At 45.2% G+C, this 23,361-nt stretch overlaps 1 protein-coding gene across 1 annotated transcript in view; it reads right to left on the bottom strand.

The window, feature by feature from the left end:
- The window catches only part of EPB41L4B (erythrocyte membrane protein band 4.1 like 4B), a gene marked incomplete at its 5' end in the record, with an annotated part of 122,714 nt that overhangs the window by 20,034 nt on the left and 79,319 nt on the right, over positions 1–23,361 (bottom strand). The window contains 5 exons of the mRNA XM_004677958.2: positions 4,068–4,166; positions 6,797–6,864; positions 9,855–9,980; positions 14,584–14,702; positions 16,204–16,418. Of these exons, the coding sequence (XP_004678015.1) occupies positions 4,068–4,166; positions 6,797–6,864; positions 9,855–9,980; positions 14,584–14,702; positions 16,204–16,418 (627 nt within the window). The remainder of the gene's footprint in view (positions 1–4,067; positions 4,167–6,796; positions 6,865–9,854; positions 9,981–14,583; positions 14,703–16,203; positions 16,419–23,361) is intronic.

The raw sequence follows: 23,361 nt of genomic DNA, 5'->3' as shown, positions 1-23,361 counted from the left end.
GTATACCCACAAATTTTCATCATCCCCAAGAACCACTCTGTGCTCACTGAACAACAACAGCTCCTTGGCCCTCTTAGCCCCTGTTAACATCTATTCTGCATTCTATCTGGATGAATTTAATTCTTCTAAGTACCTCACATAAGTGGACATGCAATATAATGCTTTTCTGTGTCCGGTTTATTTCACGAACTGTAATATTTTCAAGGTACTTAAATCAATTCATTCCTCTTTGTGACTGAATAATATTCTATTGCATGGATAGACTATATTTTATTTATCCATTCATGAAACACTTGGGTTGTTTCTACCTTCTGGCTATTATGACTAGTACTGTGATGAACATGGGTGTATAAATAACTGTTTGAGTCCCAGCTTTCAATTCTTTGGACTGGAATTTCACGTGGAAGTGAAATTGCTAAATTGTATGGCAGTTCTATGTTTAAGTTTTAAAAATATATTTATTACAACATCCTTCATTTTTGTAAAATATATGATTTTCCTGTGAAATTCCCATTACCAATTCACCCATGCACCATCACCATATTCCCTTGTGCTCTTACCACTCCTGTCCTGATCCTTCACCCTCCTCTTCCCCTACAGAATGTCTCTGATCTTTAGTAGCCTAATGATTTTGATTTTTACTTTATTTAGGTACTTGTCCCCCCTAATTCCATATTTGGTTCTTCTACATCCCCCCATAAATGAGACCAATTGATATTTTTCCTTTTCTTTCTGGCTATTTCACTGAACATATCCCTTCCAGTTCTCCATCCATGTTGCTGTGAAGGGCATGAGTGTATCATTTTTGATCGCTGAGTAATATTCCATTGTGTAAATATAACACAACTTAATCCAGTTATCTATTCTGCGGCATTTGGGTTACTTCACAGCTTACCTATTGTAAATTGTGCTGCAATGAACTCTATGTTTAGGTTTTTGAGAAACTACAAAACCAATGGACTTAATTTTGATGGACCTTCTCTTAGGAGGGTAAATGCAAGGTTTGTAGGAAACCAACAGACTAAATGAAGGGTGTAATGATGCCTGTTTGGCCAAACAGCCACTGTCCCTTGTATAAAAAGCTGGTTATGAAGAGGAGATAAACACATTTGCTGTGCCAAATGTGGTCTTAGAACCTCTCTGAGGGTATGGGATAAACCACATAGAAAAAGACACTAGACAAACAGTCAGGGAGAACATAAAGGCCCTTGGACTATCCTGCCTGGCGACAGTGTCTGCGATTTTGGGCCAGTTTATGGTATTTTGAGTAGTTTAAACTATCTGTGGGATATACAACCAACACCTGTTTGGAATACCTGGGGTTTTATGTTATGTTTAAATAACTAGGAAAAAGGAAAAAAAAAAAACAAGTTTTATGTTATGTTTAAATAACTAGGAAAGAGGGGGAAAAAAAACAAGCAGTTTGTCAGTTTCTAAACATATTACCTGGCACCAATATAAATGACACTTCATTTGTCTCAAACTCTGCAGAGTTTGCTTCTCCCTTTATTCTGTAATCACGCCTTTCCTTCCTAAGTCATATTTCCAGGAAAGAACATGGCTGAGGTTTTTGTTTCTCCTTAAAAGCAGCAATTTAAAAACTGTTTAGAGCTCTTGAATATCACGATGCTCTTAGAGAAGCATCTTAAAACCTAAATACACATAATTCTGGCTTAGAAATACTGAGACAGTCAAAAGGGTAGTGTGTGCCAACATTTCGCTGCATCTCCAGAATAAATGCAGAAATATTTTTTAGAAAATGGAAAAAGTGACTTTTTCCCCCCAACTTTATTCACTGTCTATCACTGTCTTTGTGTTTATTAACCTTATCAAGATCTATGAGTAGAGGAACTGACCTGTGCCAACAATTCAATAATTACTTAGGGGAAGGCCTCCCTGGTGGCGTGGAAGTTAAGTCTCAGTGCTATCACTGAGCCTGCCCACTGTGTGGGCCTCAGTTTGAGCCCCGGCCAGGGAGCTGACCCACATGGCACAGCAGACCTCTTCTGTCTCACCCACTGCTCCCCTCAGCAGGAGATCGGCCTGTGCTGCTCCCGACGCTCTCTCTGGTGAATCCTCTTGTCCCTGCACTGCTGGCCTGTACCCCAGGTCTTCTATACACTTATAAAATAAACAAATCTTAAAAAAACCCAAAAATTACTTATGAAAATAAACCTAGGAAGATCCCACCCATTAATCTTGTTACTTACAATAAATGGGGGACATGATGCCAGTCTCTGATTTTCCAGGCAGAATATTCTGGGGCAACTTAAGTACACCCGTGAAGTGAGAGGTTTAAAAAACATTTCCTTCAAAGAGCCAATTTAGTGAGTTAGTGGAGTTTTCTTTCCTTCCAGGCCTTACATTCATTGAGTTTTCAACATAATTACATAGCCCGAATAGGTGATAATAACACTTTGAGCTTCAAAATGGAAAAGGAAAGTCTGTCCTTGCCAGCTTATCCTCAGGGGGCAGACTTATCATGGTTTAATGTGCCCCCAGAGGTCATTAGAATTGTTAATTATGTGAATCTTATTCACTTTGGCTTTCCTAGAAAATACAACTGTCCCGAAGTTTCTATTGAGACTAATAAGTAAGGATGTGTCTGCCCTTCAAAAAAAACAGTGCTACTTCTTCTTTTCACAAGATGGCTGCTCATTCCGCTGGGAGTTATGCTACCTCATGTAGACTTTGGATGGTGGCACCCCTCAAACTTGACCTTGTCTCAGAAGCTTGAGAGGAAAGGAAGGAAAAAGAACTCATCCTGTAGCCAGATCTTCTGTGACGGGTTTTCCATATTATCTCATGTTAGTCTTCACAGAATTCCTCATAAGTTATATCACCACTTTATAGATGAGGAGAGAGAGGTTCAAAGAGTCCTTTTCCCCAGAGCTTACAGCCATTAAACTAGGCAGGGCCCAGCAAGAAGCATCACTAACTCTGTGCTCCCCACGGCACTGGAGGATCCCCACCAGCTCTGTGAGTTAAGCAGCAGGCATGGTGCCAAGGTCAAGAAACGGGAGCTGTCACTAGCCATAATGCACAGTAGCAATACTACTGTTACAGACGGCTTCACCACCTGGAGGCCGCATTTACCTGTGTTCAGAATATAATTATTTGCAATGTCTTTTTTTTTTTTTAATAATTTACGAATGCTCATCTGGGAGTTGTCAAAATCAATTCTGCTCTTCTCCTATGGTGGCTAGAAATGCCCTGTGCATCTGGCCACTGAGAAAATCTTGTTAATTTGAACAGAACTGGAAAAGCCTTGCAGGTCTGGGCCACCTGGGGATATGGCACCTCCTGCGGGTCTCATGGCTCAGTGATGAGCTTTGGTTCCGCTGAAAGACCACTCTAGTATCTTGCTAATATGCCACGGAGGCGGCTCCTGACGTGACTCCCTGTAGCCCCATTCTGGTGTCATGCCTCCGCATAGTCCCCTCCTCTTGAGTGTGGGCTGGCACTAGTGACTTGCTTCTAATGAATGGAATATGACAAAGTAGGATGTCATTTCTGTGTGACTTGCTTATAAGAGACTGTGACTTCTGCCTTGCTAGTATTCTCTCTCCGCCTCCTCCAGAAGCAGGTACTAGCACACCGCCATCCTTGGGATGGGGAAAACTAGAGAGGTCATGTGACTAAGAATAGGACAATCCCCGGCCAACAGCCAGCAGGGATCGAAGGCCATCAGTCCTCCATCCCCAAGCCACACAAGTGAGCCTACAAGTCAGCCCTAGGCAGCACCTTGAATGTAACCAGCGGGAGACTCTGACAAGGATGCCCCAGCTAAGCCCTGCCTGTGTGCTCAACCCACAGAAACTGTGAGCTAATAAATCCTTACACCACTACAATTTGGAGTAATTTGATTCCAGCAATCAATAGTGAATATCTCTGCCCACTATATAATTTTGCCAAGGAGAAAGGTCTTGTCCCATTATGACTTAAACTGTCCCATATTCGAGAGATGATTCCTTCGGAGTGATTCGTCGAGCTTAGAAGCATGTACAATCAAACCTCGAACATTGATTTTGTTGTCATAATTAAAACACTTGCAGTACAGAACTCACAAACTGTATTGTCTTGTTAACTTCCTCACTCGGGGAGGCTTGATTTCTGGCTTTTCCACCACTGGCTGGGCAGTTTCCACACGTATGGGGATCGGACTTCTAGAGACACAGCCCAAAACAGAACAAGACACAAGAAAAGGTTTATGTAGTTGAAAAAATTTAATAAATATAATTTGAAAATTCAAAGTCATAAAGCTAATCATAGAGAAGAAAACCTAGTAAGCAAGCTGAGTAAAATTGGGACAGACTTTCCCTCCCTTCTCCACTACCCCTAATATCAGGGTTTGTTTCATAATCAGGCTTTGCTAATAAAATCAGTGAGGAAAAACCTGCAGATAACCCCTTTCTACATTCAAATAATCTGGGATCTAGGTTATTTGAAACAGAGTACAGAAAATACACATTTAAAGACAGAGAACAACTGAGCATTTACTATGAAAGATAGACCTTTAAGACTTGCTCTAAAATATCTTAATTATACACATATATGTGTGTGAACATTAGCTACATTTTGTATTTCCTCAAGGAAATATGCTAGATAATCCAGATAATTCACTCCTAGCCAAAATGGTGATTTGAAAGACAAGTTTTCACACAGTTTTGCGGTGGTTGTTACTAATTTCCTTTCAAAAACCATAAAGTATCTTCTGGCACCAAAAGGAATCAAAAACAAATTGAGGTTCTCCACAAGGGACCTCTGGTAAGTCAGCCAGCACCCAAAGGTCTTCATGTTCCCTTTTTCTCAGTGCGTGACACGATCAGGCATATGTGGCCAGAGGCTGATATATGTTTGTGGACCAAACACATGAATGAACAAATAAGGGATCATGGCCTTGCTTTCTAGGTTGATGATTTCCTCAAGCTGGGGCCCCAGAGTCCATAGAATACAACCTACAAGAGTTCACTATCCCTGGGGAAGAACAAAATGTCTCTGGGGCAGATGATTGCTTTCTGGGAAGCTTCTAGAAGGAGCTTACCCTTAACCAGAGGGAGGGACGACATTTGAGGCAGGAGACAGTGGGGCGCTGACAGGCTGACAGAAAGCAAGGTGCTAGAAGCATGGACAGTTGAGGTACCAGCAGAGGAGTGAAGGATTAGGATAAGAGGGGAGCACAGGGGGGGCAGGTCTCCAGGGTCCTCAGGCTGAAGAGTGTACCCTGAAGGCAGTGGCTATCACTAGAGGTTTTAGGTAAAAGTAGTGGTGTCAGACTTGCATTTTGCAAGTGTCCTTAGAAAAACAAAGAGAATGCTGGGTGAGGGCATCTTAGAAGACCAGATAGTGGGGCCTCCCTGGTGGCGCAAGAGGTTAGGATGCAGCATTGCAAGTGAGCCACAGCCACTTCAGTGTGAGTTCAATCCCTGGCCCTGGAGGTGACCCACATGGCGAGGCAGACCTCTCCTGTCTCACCCGCAGCTCCCCTCAGCAGTGTACTTTGTGGATCTGCCTGTTCTGCTCCCCACTCTGTCTCTGGTGAAGCCTCTCAGCACCCCTGTACCTCTGGCCTGTACCTCAGTTCTGGATGCATAAATAAATAAATCTTATATATATAAAAAACACCAGATAGTGGTAGTCCTCCCAGAAAAGAGGTGGGGAAGACTCCAGTGGGCTTCAATGACTGTGACAAGGAGGAAAGGATGGATTGGGAGATAATAGGGAAGTCAAATTGGCAGGACCTAGTGATCCATTAGATAAAGAGTGAAGTAGAAGAAGTTCAAGAATTCCTGGGGTCAGGCCTCAATAACAGGCAAATAATAGCACCATTACCCAAGACCAGAAAACAGATGAAGAGATAGTGGGGTAGAGGGAGGAACACATGAATTAAGGTTTTAAACATCCAGGAGGCCAATGGTTATGTGTCCCTGGAGTAAGACAAACTGACACCAAGGACACAAATAGGGGATCATTAGGTGACATCAAGAAATGTTTTATTTTTGGTGTCAAGTATAAGAATTCCCCAGAGCAATGGTTCCTGGACCACCTGAGGTATTGGCTGACATTCTGGCTTTCGTAGCCACTGCCCTTACCCCCAAAGGACCAGAAAGATCTAAAATCAGACCCAAGTGTCTCCATTTTAAACAAGAGATGAGTGCAATTATCCCTGGCAACATTTTAGGAAACGGCACTTTCAGGAGATCCCGCCAGCATTAGTGAACCACCCAGATGGCATTGGGTGGCCATGACTTAAAGGCTGTCCCTCAATTGGGCTCGGAGGAGAAGAGTTTCTACTCTGTGGGATCAGGAGTGGAAAGCTTTCCTCAGGGTCTGAAGTGGTGGTGGTATGGGGGCTTTAATTGACACCAGTAGTTCTAGTGCCATAAAGAATTCAGGATGGGGGGGCACCCAAATGGACCAAGGGAACAAATGAAGAGCTGAGCTGGCACAGGGAACAGAGGCCAGGTGGAAGGGACTTCTATGTTCTGTGAAGGAGTCTGCTCCCATCCTGAGCATTTCAAGGACTTCAGTGTGAAAATGATGAACCAGGTCTACATGCTTGAGAAACAACTCACAGTGATTTGTTAGTACAGCAGGTAAAGAGTAAAACTGAGTAAAAATAGCATTTCTGAGACCTAATGGAAGTTATTTAAGCCAGACTTCTTCTATCTCTTCAAGCACACATTCTCTGTTTTCTTTTCCTCTGACTTGTTAACAAACGCCTTCATGAGCAATGTTTCAGAGAGAATGTTGGTGAGAGAGTATTGTTTCCCCATTCAAACAAGAAGCAACAGACCTTACATTAGTATCCTGAAGACTGGATTTCTTATTGATATTTACAAACGTTGACTCTTCTTTTCCAACCTGTTGAAGAAAACAGGCAGGCTTGTCAAAACTGAATGTCTCGGCATCCACAAATGTCACATCTCTGACATTCAAAGGGGTATAGAAATGTGAAGGCGGCTTTTCAAAGAGGTAGTTCATCAGTGAGTAACAAGTCTCTCTGGTATTTATATAAATTAACAAAAAATGTTTTCCTGAGTCATTCCCATCATGGGGCTCAAGACTTAATCATTCAGACACAGTCTATTCTTGCATTCATACTTTTACTGAGCACCTGCCACATGCCAGCCCGTGCTTGAATGAGAAAGGGATGGTGTGGGAAAAGTCAAACCCATACTTTAATCCCCCCTCCTCCTTCACATTTTAGATCAGGAATAATAATCAGCTCTACGCTCACATGGCACAGATTACAAAGGAATCCTGAATCTGTCCGTTCATCTCACTGTTACCAGGCTGGCAGGAATTACATAATAGGATTTTGAGAGGAGCCTCATCCTCCTCCCTGGTGAGTCTGACAAAGAATGGTGGGGGAGAAATAGACACCCACTCAGCCAGCCTGGAGGCCAACGACAGAGGCAGCAGACTCAGTTCTCACATACTCATCACAATGGACAGAGCTTGGCTGATATACTCTGAGCTAAGCTCTCCAGGTCGCCAGGGGGGCCTATGTGGAGATTCCGCCCTGCTTCCTGGCCAAAACCTGTTTTAGAGCCAGCAACAGATAACCCCTTTGTCCAGCCTGACCTCTGCTTCCTTCCTTTACATCCTTATTCTTCCCTGGTGCCGACTGGGAATGAACCCTTAAACCCTTCGAAGTGCGATGTGATCACTGCCCCTCTATCCTCCATCACCATCACTCACAACACTCTAAACAGGGCTTCTCCGAGCATGTCCCTGTGTTCCCGTGAACAAGGCCTGCAGATGGTGGTGGGAGTCACTTTACAAAGGGCCTGTGGCCAAGTAGGCGTGAAACAAAGGAATCCGGCTGGCTTCCTGCAGAACTTCTCAGAGCCTCTACGGTGCTAACGCACAGGTGATAGGACATCAGTGTGCAGCACTTCTACAGTGACCCAGGAGCATTCTCAGGGGCTACTGCTGCTCCTAACATCTGGGAAACTCTGCTGTGCCATGGCAACATCACACTTGCCTCACTTCTCCTATCCTGCCTTTGTACCTGCGCACTATGTCTGTTCAACCAGGACATTTTCATTTTCTGTTGCCTATATCTCATCTCTTCCCTATGTTTTACAAAGTGAAGTGTTTCTCTCTCCTTGCATTCCTTCAGTGGCCCAGAAACTTGGGGGTGCTCCCAAGATGATACATGTACCATGGGGCCACAGGGACATGACAGAACTTTCCAGCACAGATAACTAGAGAAATGCATGCTGGCTTTGTTCTGTGGCAGCATAGTAAATAGCGCACGCTATAACAATGAAGGCAGAATCAACAAAGAGAAGGGTGGTAGCGACTGATAAAACTGGGTGTGTGAGGAGAAGCTGCTCTTCTGTAGTAACCACTGCCACGGTTCAGCACACTCATCAACTACCCACCTGTGCCCCCAACACTGTGATCACATCACATCTGTGAACATGATATCACTATCACCACAGTCACATCATGTGCTGTGACTGGGGCTTTACACAGACCCTACTGCCTAATCTCTAAGGCCACCCACGGTGGTGGATGTCATCCTTCTTGTACACATACATGAGGGAATTATACTCAGGGAGATGAAGAAGCTGACGAGGACATGGCTGGTAAATGGAGATCACAAGTCAAACCCAGACTATCTGGCCCTAAAGCTTGTCTTTTCTACCTCATGGCTTGATGTTCATAGATCACAATGCCAAAAGGGAAGAAATGTAAGCTTTCTCTCACCAATCAGTATATTTTGGAAGGGCCTGAGTTCTTCAGATCGCTACAGTCATAAACAGAAACAATAATATAAAAGATTACGAAGTGTTTACTTTATTCTTGGCAACCTAGGCAGAGCTGTTAGGTTCAAAAAGAATGAAGAGGGTAGTTACATGCCTTTCTAATGAAATCATGGGCAGAGGACACTTTTTATATAATGTTTCCAAGGGAGTGATGGCAACTACGTTTCAATTTCAGTGTCAACTTTGATGTGCTGGTGGTATCTCCTTGAAAAACCACCCTAGCAAAAGATTCTGAGGCTGCCTGAGAGTTAAAGTGTATCATGATCAACCAGTGGTAGCTGCTGTGAAAGCAAGTGGGAATTTATGGAAATTATTAAAGCATCATCTCTCATCTCATTTCTGCTTTGCCAGCTGGCTCCTTGACAAGATCTGTCCATAGGGGAGGTTAGTGGGGAGGGAGTTGCTCCTTCTTGTCTGCTTCCTGCTTCTGTGAGTCACCCGGCCTGGCTTCTTCACTTCTCGCAGCAGCTGTTCCTCCTGGAGCAGCCCCTGAATCCAGCTTGCAGTTTCCACCCTTTGCCCATCCAGCTCCTCAGACACCAGGCACCCAGCATGGGGTAGAGACTAAGCTGAGACTAAGCCCTGTGGGATCTGTCCTCCAAGCTCAGAGGCATTGGGTCAGGTCACAGTGCTCTTCCTCAGAAATCAGCGGTCTCTCTGGACTCCTTTTCCAAGTTCACACATTTAACATTTATAGCATCTTTGTTCCCTCAGGTGCAGGGACCATAAGTGCTCCCTAAGGGGCTGGGCTTCGGAGAACTGCCCCTCAAGTTGGTCCCATCAGAAATGCAAATACATAAGCCCCCAAGTCCTTACTGGATTTCAGGGTGGGGACTGTACATTGAACTCTTGGGGTCCATTGGCTTAGAGTTCTCTTTCTGTCTTTTTGGTCACTTCATACTGGTCACACCAGCTGGTAATTCTTAATGTGGAGGTCTCTGTTCATGCAAACAGGTGTGGCTCCAGTCTCCTGGCAGGACCCTGGCTGGCAACATCTTGGGGCTGGAGGGCCTCTCCACACTGGCAGGGAGGAACTCATGACCTGAACCCCCAGGAATGCTCCACCCCACCCACCTGGGCGCTCACTCGGGAAGCATTCTCCAACTGGGCTTTCAAAATGTTGCATTTCACATGCTCAGCCACTGGGGACGGCAAGAGTGGGGTCTGAAGAGTCTTCTCCGAAACTTTCTTCTCTTCAGCCTGCAAGAGCCAAAGTACGTGCAAGAGATGGCAAGCAAAGACAAAAGAAAACACCTACCTTAACCTTTCCCCACAATCACAACTGCAATCCTATCCCTCCCCAATAGTCCCCCTTCAGACAAGTGTATCACTAAATCTGCACCACGGACAGGACTTTTACTATTTGCAAAGGACTCACAAGTATCCTCTCATCCTCTTGGAAAGTGAGGAGAAGACATATGAGGAAGCCCCTGGACCAGAAGGCGGAGTGCGGGGGGGCTCCTCCCGAGTCCTGCAGCCAGGGCTGCGGGGGAGGGCAGAGCCAGGCCTCCAGCCCTTAGGTCTACACCCCCTTGCTGTGTTGTGCTCCCACAATGCCACCTCTCACATACAATGATTCTGTTCAGGGGCTTGTTGAGTGGAGGAAAAGAGTGTGAGACCACCATAAATCATAAATCTTCACCGCAAATCTTGCTGAAGGCTGTGACTCTGAATGAACAATTTCTATCTATGTGACCTCATGACAGTGTCTCAGACTCAGGAATTTTGTGCTTCCATCGCTCCTTTTTGCCATTTCCCAAGTGAACACCTACCAATACTTCACAGGATCCAGTTAAGGTGGATTACCTTGTGACTCACTATTTTAAGCATGCCCTAAGTAATCATATCTTTGAAGTCATAGGTTTGGTGACTATTATATTTATTCTAATACAAAGCTTGATAATTATATAACTTAAAAAAAAAAGCCTATCCCACTCATCCATGGATATACCCTAAAATCATCTCTGATGGGACACACACCACACTCTGTGAAATTATGTCTTATTGTTAACCAAGCCCATTGTGGTCATTGCCAATTCCAGTGCTAATATGGTGCTTGGGACATAACAGATGCTCAATAAGTATCTCCTTAAGAAAATTATAATGGTATATAGTTATTATTGCATGATGTAACTATTTAACCAGAAAGATATCAGACCAGGGGGTTGCTCATGATGTCAGGACATAGGCTGTCATGTCAGTCACAAAGCACCAGGGCAAGAATAAAATATCCTAAAGGCTGCAAATTCTGCAGGTCCCAAAGTTAATCTCATTCCCTAATTAAAAAATTCTATGGAGCACCTTGGTACACAAAGCAGGAGTTTTATGAAAGCCCTGGAGGAAGCATAGGGCAATTGGCTGGTTAACATCACTTAATAAAGAAAAGAGGGATTAGAATAGCGTTTCCCAGCGGGACATCCAAACACACAGCAGAGTGTTTGGTAGAACACGCAGAACTCAGCAATTTCATGTCACAGCAAGAAAAGCAGACTGAGGCCTGGATTTAAATCTGAGCGCCTCCCTTTGCCAGCGCCATTTAAAAAACCCTAATGAGCATGATGACAATGATGCTGGTGGTGTTGAAGAGGAAAACACTTAGTGAAAAGTTATTATGGGCCAGTTGCTGGCTAAGCATTCCTATGCATATCTCACTGAGTCATCTATTTTAACCCCCCAGAGGAGGTAGATACTATCCCTACCCCCATTTTATAGATGAAAACAACAAAGCACAGAGATGGTAAGCTACTTGCCCAGGGTCACACAGGAAGAGCCCAGACTCACACCCAAGGCCAGGGGACACAACAGCTAGAGTCCTTGACTCTGATTTTACTGCCTCCTTTACTGCACGGTGCTTCACTTCTCTGAGTCTCTTTCATTCTTTATAAGATTATTATAATCGTCAATAAGAATCATATTGAGTTCTTTGGTTAAAAAGAAAAGTGTAACTAAAAAAGAACCTGACATCTGAGGACACTAAGGATCCAAAGCCATCAAGTTGGATATAAAGAAAACCGACTCATTTAAGTGGAATCATTCTACTAAGATTTAGCATAAGCCTCAAAGCAAATAGCAACCTATTTATTTTGAGAGGTTTACAGTATAAACTGAGGATAAATTATGTCTCTGTAGTGGGTATTTTCACTGATGTATGAAGAGTTAATTTTTAAATTACATAACATTTGGGGGGGGGAATGTTACACTGGGGTAAACAAGAATTAAACTGGTTTGAAAGCCCAGCTGAGGTCTTTGACAACAGCTAAGGGCCGCGAGTTAAACTGAGAGGAGCAACTGAAGAACTACTCAAAACCTGAATGCTGCGATAGAAAAAGAATGAGAATATGGCCTTGATTTTCCCTTTGAATCTAATAATTCCAAACTGCTTTTTGGTCTAATAGTCAGGCTTTCCTGTAGAATGTGGACAAAGGAAAAGCTAATGTTCTTCTCTACAAATTGGCTCAGGTGAACTCCAATACAGATTTCGGAAAATCTCAGTGTTATTATGTGAATGTGTTTGCATAAAAAGAATCTTTTATGGGAGACAGACATTTAGATTACAACCAGACCCCAGTTTCAGCCCAAAAAGTGACTCTAAGAATATTGTGCCTTTTCTCTTTCACACACATTTTTTTTTAATGTTCCATTTGAATTGTGCAAAGATGCTTTATCATTCAATATGGGAATGCAGATTTTCAAAGCTACAAATGAATGACAATAGGCCTTTAATATTATTGTGGTTGGAAATAGTCCATCTGTTTGGGGATGCCATTTGAGGATAAAGAAATGATCAGATGCATTTTTAAATTGTTTATACGTTGTTTACACATTTGAAATCTGAGGAGATTTAAATCCCTGTGGTAATGTTGGGCACAGCTTTGGAATCAGGCAATGAGCATTTATTTTCACCACTACATCAAGAAAAGGAACTTATCTACCCTTAGAAGAATCAGATGATTCTCAATTCTCGAGGCTAGAAAAGGGTCACTGAAACCATAGGTTCCCAGTTGTGGTATCAGGGAAGTGTGAGACGGCTGCAAGGAATATTTTATTAATGACAAACATTCCCTAATGTGAAGTAATATGCTTTGCTTATATGTTAGGGCAACGTCAAGGTTATGTGACATCACTGTAGCCTACTTACATACTGATGCATTTCTTTAAGTGGAAAGAAAGGAGGGGCAGGAGAGCTGGAGCTTCAGGGAGATGCTCAAAACCCACAGCTGTTCTACCTGCGCTTTGACCTTGAACCAACTCCTATTGCTGATGCCCCATTAATATTCATGGCAAGCACAAATTATATGGTTTGTGAGTTCTCTGCTGTTATATGCTGCTTCCTTGAAATAGATTTCAAAATTTTGTCAAACATCAGGTAAGCCCCCAGTCAGAAGCACATACTGTGTGTCTTGCAGAAGGAAAGTTGAACAGCATGAGGCTAAGAGAAAGAAGACTGATCCAGGGCGCCATGATGTATGGGGTGACTCCCCAGAACCTACCACAGACCCTCTCAATGAAGAATCGTTGACTGAATGAATATAATGCCATCTGCAGGAGGGCGGGGTAGCAGAAAAAGTGGGTGGGAAAGCATGGAAGTTGGGGTCCCTTATTGATCAAAGAGGCTTTAGGCTACACTGCTAAGGGGTTGGGAGGTGTGTAGGAGTTAATGCAAAAAGGGTGCTCTTCTGAGACGTTCTAGAACTGTGCTGTGGGTCAGAGAACTGTGGGAGGATGAGCAGTTCAGGCAGACGGTCACCTTCCCAGGCTACTGCACAGGTAAGTGGAAGAGACTTCCACGCACAGATCTTCTAACTTCTTCCCATTCCAGGATCAAGGAGAAAGCTAAACATTGAAGTGAAAGCAATGACCATGAGTAAGAGGACTATTCTTTTCCTTTGAGGATTTAAAAAATTAAGATATGTGTGCAGCAGTTCTCAACTGGGGACTTTGCCTTGGGGACAATTGGCACTGCCTGGAGACAGTTTTGACTGTTGCACCTAGATGGCAGGTTGCTAGTGTCACCCAGTGGGTAGAGGCTGGGGTTGCTGCAAAACACCCCTACGGTGCACAATTCCCCCACCCACCCCCTAAACATACACACAGAATTGTCAGCCTCAAGTGTCACAAGTACCAAAGCTGAGCAACGCTGGGGCAGAAAGTAAAGAAGCAAAGAACACTGGCCTGGTCATCAGGGCCAGGGATCCAGGCCCTGCTGTGTGACTTTGAGAAAATCGTTTCCTTTCCTCTGCTCTCAGATGCTCAGAAGGTTAAACCGAGTGATAGATCAAACCCAACACCAGAACTCTATGGTTATCAGATAAAATCCCATTAATAGGTTGAGCCTAAAGCGAGCTTGGCTGTCTGCCCTGTCTACCCCTCTCCCACCTTAATACTTCTTTTCCATCCATCAGTAAACAGTCACTGTGCCAGACACTGCAAGTGAGAGACATGGGGTGAAGGAACCCAATGGTGTACTCCCCAAACTCATACATTGGAGCTATAAGCTCCAGTGTGATGGACACCTGGAAGAATGATCAAATTTTGGTGAGGCCCTGAGACGGGGCCTCAGGATGGAGTCGGTGCTTTATAAGAAGCATCCACAGTAAGATTGACGCACAAGAGCAGCGCCCAGGCTGTCATTCACCCAAAGAGAACGTTAGTGAATTTCTGCTCCTAAGAGACACACTGAGCAAGGTCAGCAAGGAGTGAGCACAATCCCTCCAAGACACAAGCGCAAGGCAGAGGAGCAGTCCAGGGCGGTAATCAGAGCTGGCTGAGAGCCCCGGGGACATGCTCCACTGCCACCTCCCACCTTATTTATGTTGATGTGCAGAGTGGGCCAGGGTCCAGCAGCCTTCACGGTGTCCAGTTCCAGCTTCTTGAGATGGGCAGCAGCTTCGCTGAATAGGGCAGGTGGTCCCGGACTCAGTTCTACAAGTGGCGGGGCCAGGGGGGAGGGGTGTTGGTGAACAGAGAAAGGGTGAAGGGCAGATATGGGTGATAAAAGACACTTGCAGAGCCGGCCTCCACACCCTCCTGCCCGCCCGCCTCTTCCTCTGGCAGCTTGAATCCCTTGATATGCACCAGATAATGATGCATGATGACACCTAAGGTCAAGGCTTCCAGACCAAGCTCTCCCCCATGTGTGTCAGGGCTCCCTAGGGTGGAGAAAAGCATTCCAGACAAAAGGAATGGCAGGTGCGAAGAACAGAGCTGGGCCACAGCACTATTTGCCGAGAGGAGGGTAGTACCATGTGGGCAGAGTGTAGGGAAGTGTGAGGGGAAGGCTGAGACCTGGGCAGATGCCAGCTGGGGAGGTCAGTGTGCGGCCTGGACAGGCACCCAGGACAGAGATGAACCCCTGGAGGATGTCCATGCATGTGGGTGGACCTAGCTGGGGAGAGCTCTGCTTTGGCAGGTGCAGGAGGGGCCCTTCAGGGCTGTCATGGCTGCCGGCCACATCGAGATGTGGAAGGGCCTGGGTCAAATGCAGAGTAAATGTGAGGAGGGGAGAGACTTCTGATTCTCCACACCAGGAGATGATGAGCTCCCATTGTGGCTCCGTGGACCCAAAGTTGCTTCCCGTGATCTAAAGGTGAAGTGTCTATGGCTCATCCTCCTCACCAGCTCACAGACTCATGAAATGTCAGAGCTAGAAGCTTCTAGAACCATCACCTGGATGCACCCTGGCCTACCACCCCATTACACTGAAAATCAAGGATCCCAGAGGGGCTTGGCTCAACCATGACCCCTAAAGACAAAGTCTCTTGACTCTGACCTACCTCAGGGTGTTTGCAAACTATGAGTGGTAAAGAACCAGCTCCTTAGCCCCAGTGTGTTACAGATCAGTTCTTTGGTAAAATAGAATAAAAGTAATCTCTGCCAGAATCAAACAGCAGACATGCAAAATCCAAGCCCACATTTTAAATTAATTTGAACAGATACAGGTCACCCTGTCGAATCGCTAAACCTGCTTCTGGTTGCTCAGTGGCCATTTCCACAGCTTCCCTCACCAGGACCTGTAATGGGCATTGGATCTAGCTGGTCTCACCTAGTGTTAGAAGAGGGGAGTCAGAAAAGGACAGAGTGGGTTTTCCTGGAATGAGGAAAGCAGATTCCAGCCACTCAACCCCTCTTATCTCTTCCCCATTGCTTGAGAATCTGCTGGGCACTGTGGCAGCAGGGAGTTGCTAAGAAATGAGGTGGAGAGAGAATTGCTGCCTTGTAATGAAATCAGAGTTCACTGCTAAGCCATAATCACTAAATTGCTCCCTCCTTAATGCACACAGTTCTTGCCTGTTCTTGCCCGCCCTTCCCCCACCACTAGCACAGCAGGGGTCTGGCCTGAGGATGCAGGAAGCCCCCCAAGCCCTGCAGCATCCAGCATCGCTCTCCCTACCTCTCCCGCCTCTGTCCCTCCACCCCTACTCACTTGTAAGGGATTTACTGATAGAGTTGGGGGACCGAGAAGGGCCCTCCTTGTTCTCCAGGGTCAGCGAGAGGCCGTAGCTTGGGTGGTGCTGGTGCTGCTGGTGGTGGTGGTGGTGCCTTCCTGGAACTTTGGTGGTGAAGGGCGTACCCCCATTCTCCTCGATGCCAAAAGGCAGCCGGTCCACACTGCTGAGCCCTGGGGAAGGGAGCGGGTAGCTGTGGAGGGTGTCAAAGTCAGGATTTAGAAGAGCAAGTGCCTTGATATTTCCGTGTACACTCTAAAAGGTGTTCGCTAAGCACTAAAAACAGACGCTCGGAGTGACTGCACCTAGCACACAGGGCAGAGGGCATGCAGAGAAAGAGCTGACATTTGAATGCGTCATGTCTCTTTCAAACCTAAAGCATGTCTTAACTTTGCAATCAAATCACCTCAAAAAGTAATTAGTTAAAACAATTTGTTCTCTAAGTGGGAGAAGTATCATCAAAAACAATTATAAAAAAGAATTTGTTAACCATCCTATGACAAGACTACACCACTATGAAGTCTTGAAATTGCTCTCTCATCCTCTCCATCGCTCCATCAGCAGACAAGGCCAGTTAACGTGGCTGCTGTATCTTTAGATTCTAATTGCTCCTCTCTCTTCCTTTACCAATATCCCCCTATTGGAAGGCATGTCTTCTCCCACTTAGACTCCTGAAGCAGACTTGACAGACTTCTCTCTGCCTCACTGTCTCCTCCGGCCAATCCTCCCCAAAGCAGAAGCCAGAGCATGTTCTATTACATTCCAGAGCACAGCACTCCATCCTCAAGGAGCTCCATTACTACCGGTTATTAACCATTTTAAGATAGAGACTCCTTTGGAAATCTAAAAACCACCAAACTTCCCTGCAGAGACACTAAGATGCTACATTTCATATTCAATTTCAGGCCTTCTATTCTCCTCCTTCCCACCATAGGCCAAGAAGAGTTTGGGATTAGGGTATAAAACCCTAATTCCTCTGTGTGTCACTCATTTCCCTGTGATATTTTCCCATTCTCCTTTCAGTTCATCTCTGGCTACTTCCTTCTCTGCACCCTAACTTCTCCCTATCCTGGTGCCTATCACCTATTTCTGCTTTTCCTCATTCCTCAACCTCCTTAAGATACCCCTTCCTCCAGGAAGACTTCCAGGCTTTAGCACCCAGATCACACTCTGCTGTACATCTAAATTCTCTTTATACTCATACCTATAGAAAAATTTTGCTGCCTTTTCCTTCATTCTGCCTTCAAGAGTTCACACCCCAGCATAGGAAACTGATATAATCAGTCACACCACACTAGAGCATGGCAGTGGAAGCAAATAGTTCTCTGGAGAAGATGAAGGTATTGGGGAGGCAATACTTGGGGGGAGATAATCATGTTTTGGAGGACAAACTTGGCATAAAATCATCTTTCTTACAGGAAATCCCTCCCAGTCCGCATGTGTAAGGTTGGTATTGCCAAGCCCCCTACCCCTTGTATCCGGTCCCCAAGGGCTGGCTCTGAGAAGTGAGTTCTCCAGCCTTCTAGGCAAAGGGATTTGTTTTGGGTTAGAATCCAATCAGGGGCAATCAGAGTTATCCCTAAGGGTTAATACATGGAAACACAGAGAAAAGATTTCTTCCCTTTTTTTTTTTGAGCACCAACCAGGGCCTTCTTGTGACTTTCATAGGCCCTTCATCTCCCTATAAAAAATTCATTAAAAATTCTACTTTATGACTGTGTTTGTATAAAACTGAATATATTCATAACATTTTTTCTTCGATTAAAAAAAGAAAATGGTTGTTTCTTTTGATATTAAGGAAATTAAAACATTTTGGCGAGCCCTTAAAGGTATCATGGGCCCAGTGAACTGGGTTGGTGTTATCTAATGAATAACGTAGCTAGAGCTATAGGGATCATGAAAGTTGAGCCTGCTGTGATCATCTCCCCTGGAAACCAAGAGGAAGCCTCTGTGAGATGAGACCCAGTGCACAAAGGGAGAGAAGACAAGGAGAGGTTAAAGGTAGATGGATAAAGAAACAACACACTGTTATCCCTTGAGCACCCGAAGCTGGTTCAGCACTGAGGTTTTTTTGGTTTTTCTTGGTTATGTTTTAAAGAGTATTTTTTAAAAAATATATAATAGTTTATTTCTACATCATTCTGTGCATTTTTCCATCTCAGCTGTAATCCTCTTGGGTTTCCCATCACCAAATCACCTATGTGCCATCACCATAGTCCAGTTTCAGCACTGTTGTTGTTTTTTTTATATAGTATAACAGTTTATTTTTACATCATTTTGTATATATATTTTTTCATCTCAATTGTAATCCCTGTGGGTTTCCCATCACCAAGTCACCCATGCCAGCACTGAAGTTTTTAAAGGTCCAGTAAATTCTGACATTTTTATTCATTTATTTTCCCTTGATATAGTTGAGTTTCGTCCTTTATAATCTGCATGTTCCCAGTTAGTTAAGGTGTGTTATCTTTCTGATTGTTTTTTGTTTTGTGAAATTTCTTTCAAATGAAACGATAGCCATGGCTGTTCTATTAGGTCTATGGGATAGGCTGAGCTGAGGCATGACAGTAGTGAGAGCAGGTGTCTGGAGGTCAGGGGGTCAGGGCGAAGTCACCATGAGGAGCAGGGTAAGAGGCCAAGACAGGCCCTCCCTGGTGGTGCAGCGGGTTAAAGCACAGCACTGAGAATCTAAAGCCGCTTCGCATGAGTTCGATTCCCGCCTGCCCCGGAGGTGACCACATGGCGCAGCAGACCTCTCCTGACCAGCCCGCTGCTCCCCTCAGCAGTGTATTTGGTCGATCTGCCTGTTCTATTCCCCACTCTGTCTCTGGTGAAGCCTCTCACTGCCCCTGAGCCTCTGGCCTGTACCCCAGTTCTGTATGTGCAAATAAATAAATCTTAAAAAAAAAAAAAAGAGGCAAAGACAACAAGCTGTTACTGATCATAAAGGGTTAAGTGTGCCAGTTATCTTGAGGGCAGCAAGGCGCCATGGAAGGGTTTAAGCAAGGGTGTAACTAGATCGGAATTTCAATTTAGAAAGTAAGTTCTTGTTGAGTGTTGCAGAGAGGACAGGCAGGTATGGGGGTGAGACTAGAGTGTGCTTGTTAAGAGACAGTGACAGGGAGGGGCCGGAACAGCTCAGGGGCTCGGGAATGCGAGCAGCCCAGGGATATTCCTCAAGTGGCTTGGGCAGGGCTTGCAGGCCTGGAGCTTGGGGTTCAGGAAATAAGGGGTGTGGCAGCAGCTTTTGCAGCAGAAGCAGGATACACTCCAGAAGAAGCAGCTTTGACCCAGAGGCGAGGTCTCTGGTTCATACTGATTACTTCCAGAAGACTTATTTCAGGACTCACCGTGTGCGTGCGTGTGTGTGTGTGTTACCCGTGCGTGCACACACACACCTGAAGCAACTAAAGGTCTCCACCAACCCATGGAAGCAATAATGGAGGCAACAAGAAGTGTAGTTGTAGTGAAACACCTGGTTTCCAGCCTCAATGACGCCCCCAAGTTTGTGGTGGAAACTTGGACATTCTCTGCCTCAATATTCTCAGCTTTAGAATGGGGGGGATGGTCAGGCACTTTCTGGGTGCATTTCCAGGTCTGAGATTCATCCTGTCCCCCAGCTAGTTCTCTAAAACTAATTTTGTCTCAGGAACTGCCAGCTATTTTGCATAAAGTATCCCATTTTATAGAGGTGGAGTTGTTTAAAAGGAAAGAGGAAGAGAGGGAAGGAAGGAGGGTGGGAAAGATGAGTGAAATCGTGGAGCTCTGGTTAGACTCCAAAGCCTGTCAGCTTTGTTTACCTCTCTCTCAGAGATACTGGAAATAGTCTGTTCTCAGGAGGCACAAAATTGAGAGCTCAGCAGAGCAAATTCCCTTTTGCTGGGAAGCCTGGAGGCTTACGGATGCCTCCGCTGCTGCAGCCACGAAAGGTCTAGGTAGGCTCTGTACCTGCGCAGGCAGCAGGGACGAGTCAGAGTCAGAGAAGCACTAGAGGGAAGAGAGCGATAGGAAGGGGCACTACACAGGATTGGAAAACGGGAGGACCTCAGCGAGGGGTAAAAACTTGTTTTTTTAAAGCCTGGAAGACCAGGTAAATGGTCTATCATGGGAGGGGGAGGGAGTGAGAACTGCTTGGAGGAGGAAAAACTATGACTGAGCTTTAAATGGATTACACTGCGTGTGGGAATGAACACTCAAGGGGAAAACAGTCTTCGTAGCAGAGACCTGGTGACATTCAGGCTGCTTTGAGTAAGAGTTTCTGAGGACTGGAAAATGGACAACATCCCCCTTGCCAGCTGCAACTGATTCTCACTTTGCTTGGAAGGCAAGCTTGACACGGATTCTGAGGCTGTGCCCAGCTCAGAAGGAAAGTGCTGTGATTGATTAGTGATGTCTGCTACAGACTTGGAAGGGAGTAGTGATAGCATATATATTTGTCTTTCTAAGTGAAGTGTGGTTTCTCATTTCAAGGAAACCTAGAGTGAAGAATTAAATAAGAATATATGTATATACACACATGTATATATATATATATTCATTGCATTTACTAAACCTGTCAAGTGAAATATGCAGGTGTGACTTTTACATTACAGTTACTAAAGGGGAAAACTGAGAAAAAAAAAATGGGAAGAAAAGAAACACCTTCCTGAGTCTTATTAGGGAAAGGGGCTCTTGAAGAGGCTGCCAAGCCTCTTAGCAACCCCTTCTCACAGGTTGCCAAGCAGGACTGCAGCAGACTGAGAGTTTTCTGAGCCCATTGACTTAGATGACCACCCTGGAGAATCTAACCCACAGGGTTCCATGCGGCTGCAGGCCCGATAGCGTAAACATTACTCAAGCCACATGTGCCTTTCCCGGCAGAACTCTTGCAGGCACCGTTCATGGTGACTAGGGCGTAGATGGTGCCCATTAAGTTTACGGAGAACAGAGCAGAGAAGGTCAAGCCTACACAATTACTTGCAGCGGACACCAGCCTCCAGGGTCATTAGCCAGGTTCAAGGTGTTCTGAAAAGCCAGTTCAGTGAGTGATGGAGGCAGGGCCTGGGCCTTCTGCTCCTCTTCCATGGACTGACAGTTGAAAACAAATCTGATGTGGGAGAGGGGTTAGCTACGTGCCCCACAGAGTACGAGGCATTTCAACCCTGAACTTCTATCGTGATCCTTCAAGGAAGCTGCTGTGGCTTCATTTGCGCTGGGGCTTAACAGAAGCCTAACATGTCCGTTAGTAGACTCAGTGAGAAGTTGAAGCAGATCTGTTTTTCCTTGCCTTGGCTTTCTCCCTCCAAGTCCAGAGAAATTAATTTTCCTATAGGGCCTGTGCCCAGGGGATCACTGGCTCTATTGGGGTGCGCTCAACTCTAGAGGTGGTGCGGCTGGGGTCTCTCCCAGTCTGGTCTCATCCCACACCCACTCCCGACCAGAACCTCTCCCTTCCTTGACCCTGGGACCCCGAATACATGATGCTCAATCAAAATGTGTTGCATACTGAATCATGTGTAGTTATTCAGAACAACATTACAGTCATTATAACATTATCATTAATGATATTATCATAATTATAATCATTATTAAAATAACCATCTAATTATTTAGAACAATCCTCTGGAATCCACCGTCAGGACTGTGACCAGTCTCCGGCAAGATGGGGGAGGGTCTGGCACTGGAGCACAGAATTTGCAGCACTTTTTCTCAAAATCAAGGCCTGGAGCAAGCAGGTGCTCACAGGAGTGGGTCTGACACTGCAGCTCAGGCAAGTTCTGGGGGACCAGGGCTTTGGGGAACAGCCCTGGGGCTCTAGCCTGCATAAGACAGAAATGGAGTCCCTCAGACATTCTCCAGGTGGGTGATTTTAAACCCTCGATGAATATTAAAATCTCAGGGGAACCCACAATACATGGCTGGAATTAAAAATGTAGCAAGTGCTTGGAAAAGTCTGGCAGTTGCTCAAAAAAGTTACTCTATGACCTCTTCCTTGATAGGTGCCCAAGAGAAAGGAAAACACATGTGAATGTTCACAGAGGAATATTCACATAGCCAAAAAGTAGAAACAACCCCATGCCCACCACCTGATGAATGGGCACACCCATACAATATTATTCAGCCGTAACAGGGAATTAAATATCGATTCATTCCATGCCTGAACACGATACTAAAGAAGTCAGACTCAAAAGGCCATGTATTGTATTATTCTTTTTTATGAATTGTCCAGAAAAGGCAAATCTGGAACAGACTTTCGAAAGATTATTGAGTACTAGGCATGCGGTGGACAGGTGGAAATCGGGAGGGCTGTTATGGGTGTTGGAACTCGAACATATTCAAAGTTGGTTGATAGTGATGATTGCACAGCTTGGTAAAAGTACGAATAACTACTGAACCAGGCAATTGAAATTGGCAAAATGCATGGTTTGTGTTTTATATCTTAAAGCTGATAAAAAATCATCAGGGGAGATTCTGACAAATATCAATGCCTGGCCCCTACCCAGACCATCATCACTTATTTCTAGATCCACTGTGCAGCCAAGGCTGAGAACCACTGCCCTAGTTCAAGTTCATTTTGCTTACGGGGAGATGAGCCCACATGGGAGTGAGGTGACCGGGTCACACAGCAGGTGTGGCTGAGGCCGGGACAAAATCCAGAACTCCTGCCCCTCCGCTTGCTGCTTCAAGGGCTGCCCATCTGCTGTATCTTCCCAGCTGCCTCTGCTTCTATTTAAGGCAGCAAATGCACTCAATGGGAAAATCCCACGTCGTCAGACCTGCACTGCCTGAGACATTCCTGTGCACACATCTTGTTTCCCAATGATACATTAACCTCTGCAGCAACAGAGACTGTTGCATCTCAGGTTTTGGGGTCCTCTGTTGTGCTAAGGAAAGTGCTAAGCACACAGCATGTGCTCCACTAGCATCGGCCAGCTTGAAAATACAATCAGGTAGCAATGGATTCCATACATACTTGAGTGCCAACTCTTGTGCCAAGCCCCATGGTAGGCATGAGGAAAAGGACAAATGAGGGGTTGCCTTTGCTCTCACGGTTGAGTAAGAAGTCCAAGGCAGAGTGACAGGTGTTTTGATAAGAGTATACAGGGGAGGGTTCTCCCTGGTGGCGCAACAGGTTAAAGTACCACATTATGAAGCTCTCT

This window comes from Condylura cristata, unplaced genomic scaffold (assembly GCF_000260355.1).
Source record: "Condylura cristata isolate star-nosed mole 26May11 unplaced genomic scaffold, ConCri1.0 scaffold00006, whole genome shotgun sequence".
Lineage (NCBI taxonomy): Eukaryota > Metazoa > Chordata > Mammalia > Eulipotyphla > Talpidae > Condylura > Condylura cristata.
This window is presented reverse-complemented; position numbering and strand designations above follow the sequence as displayed.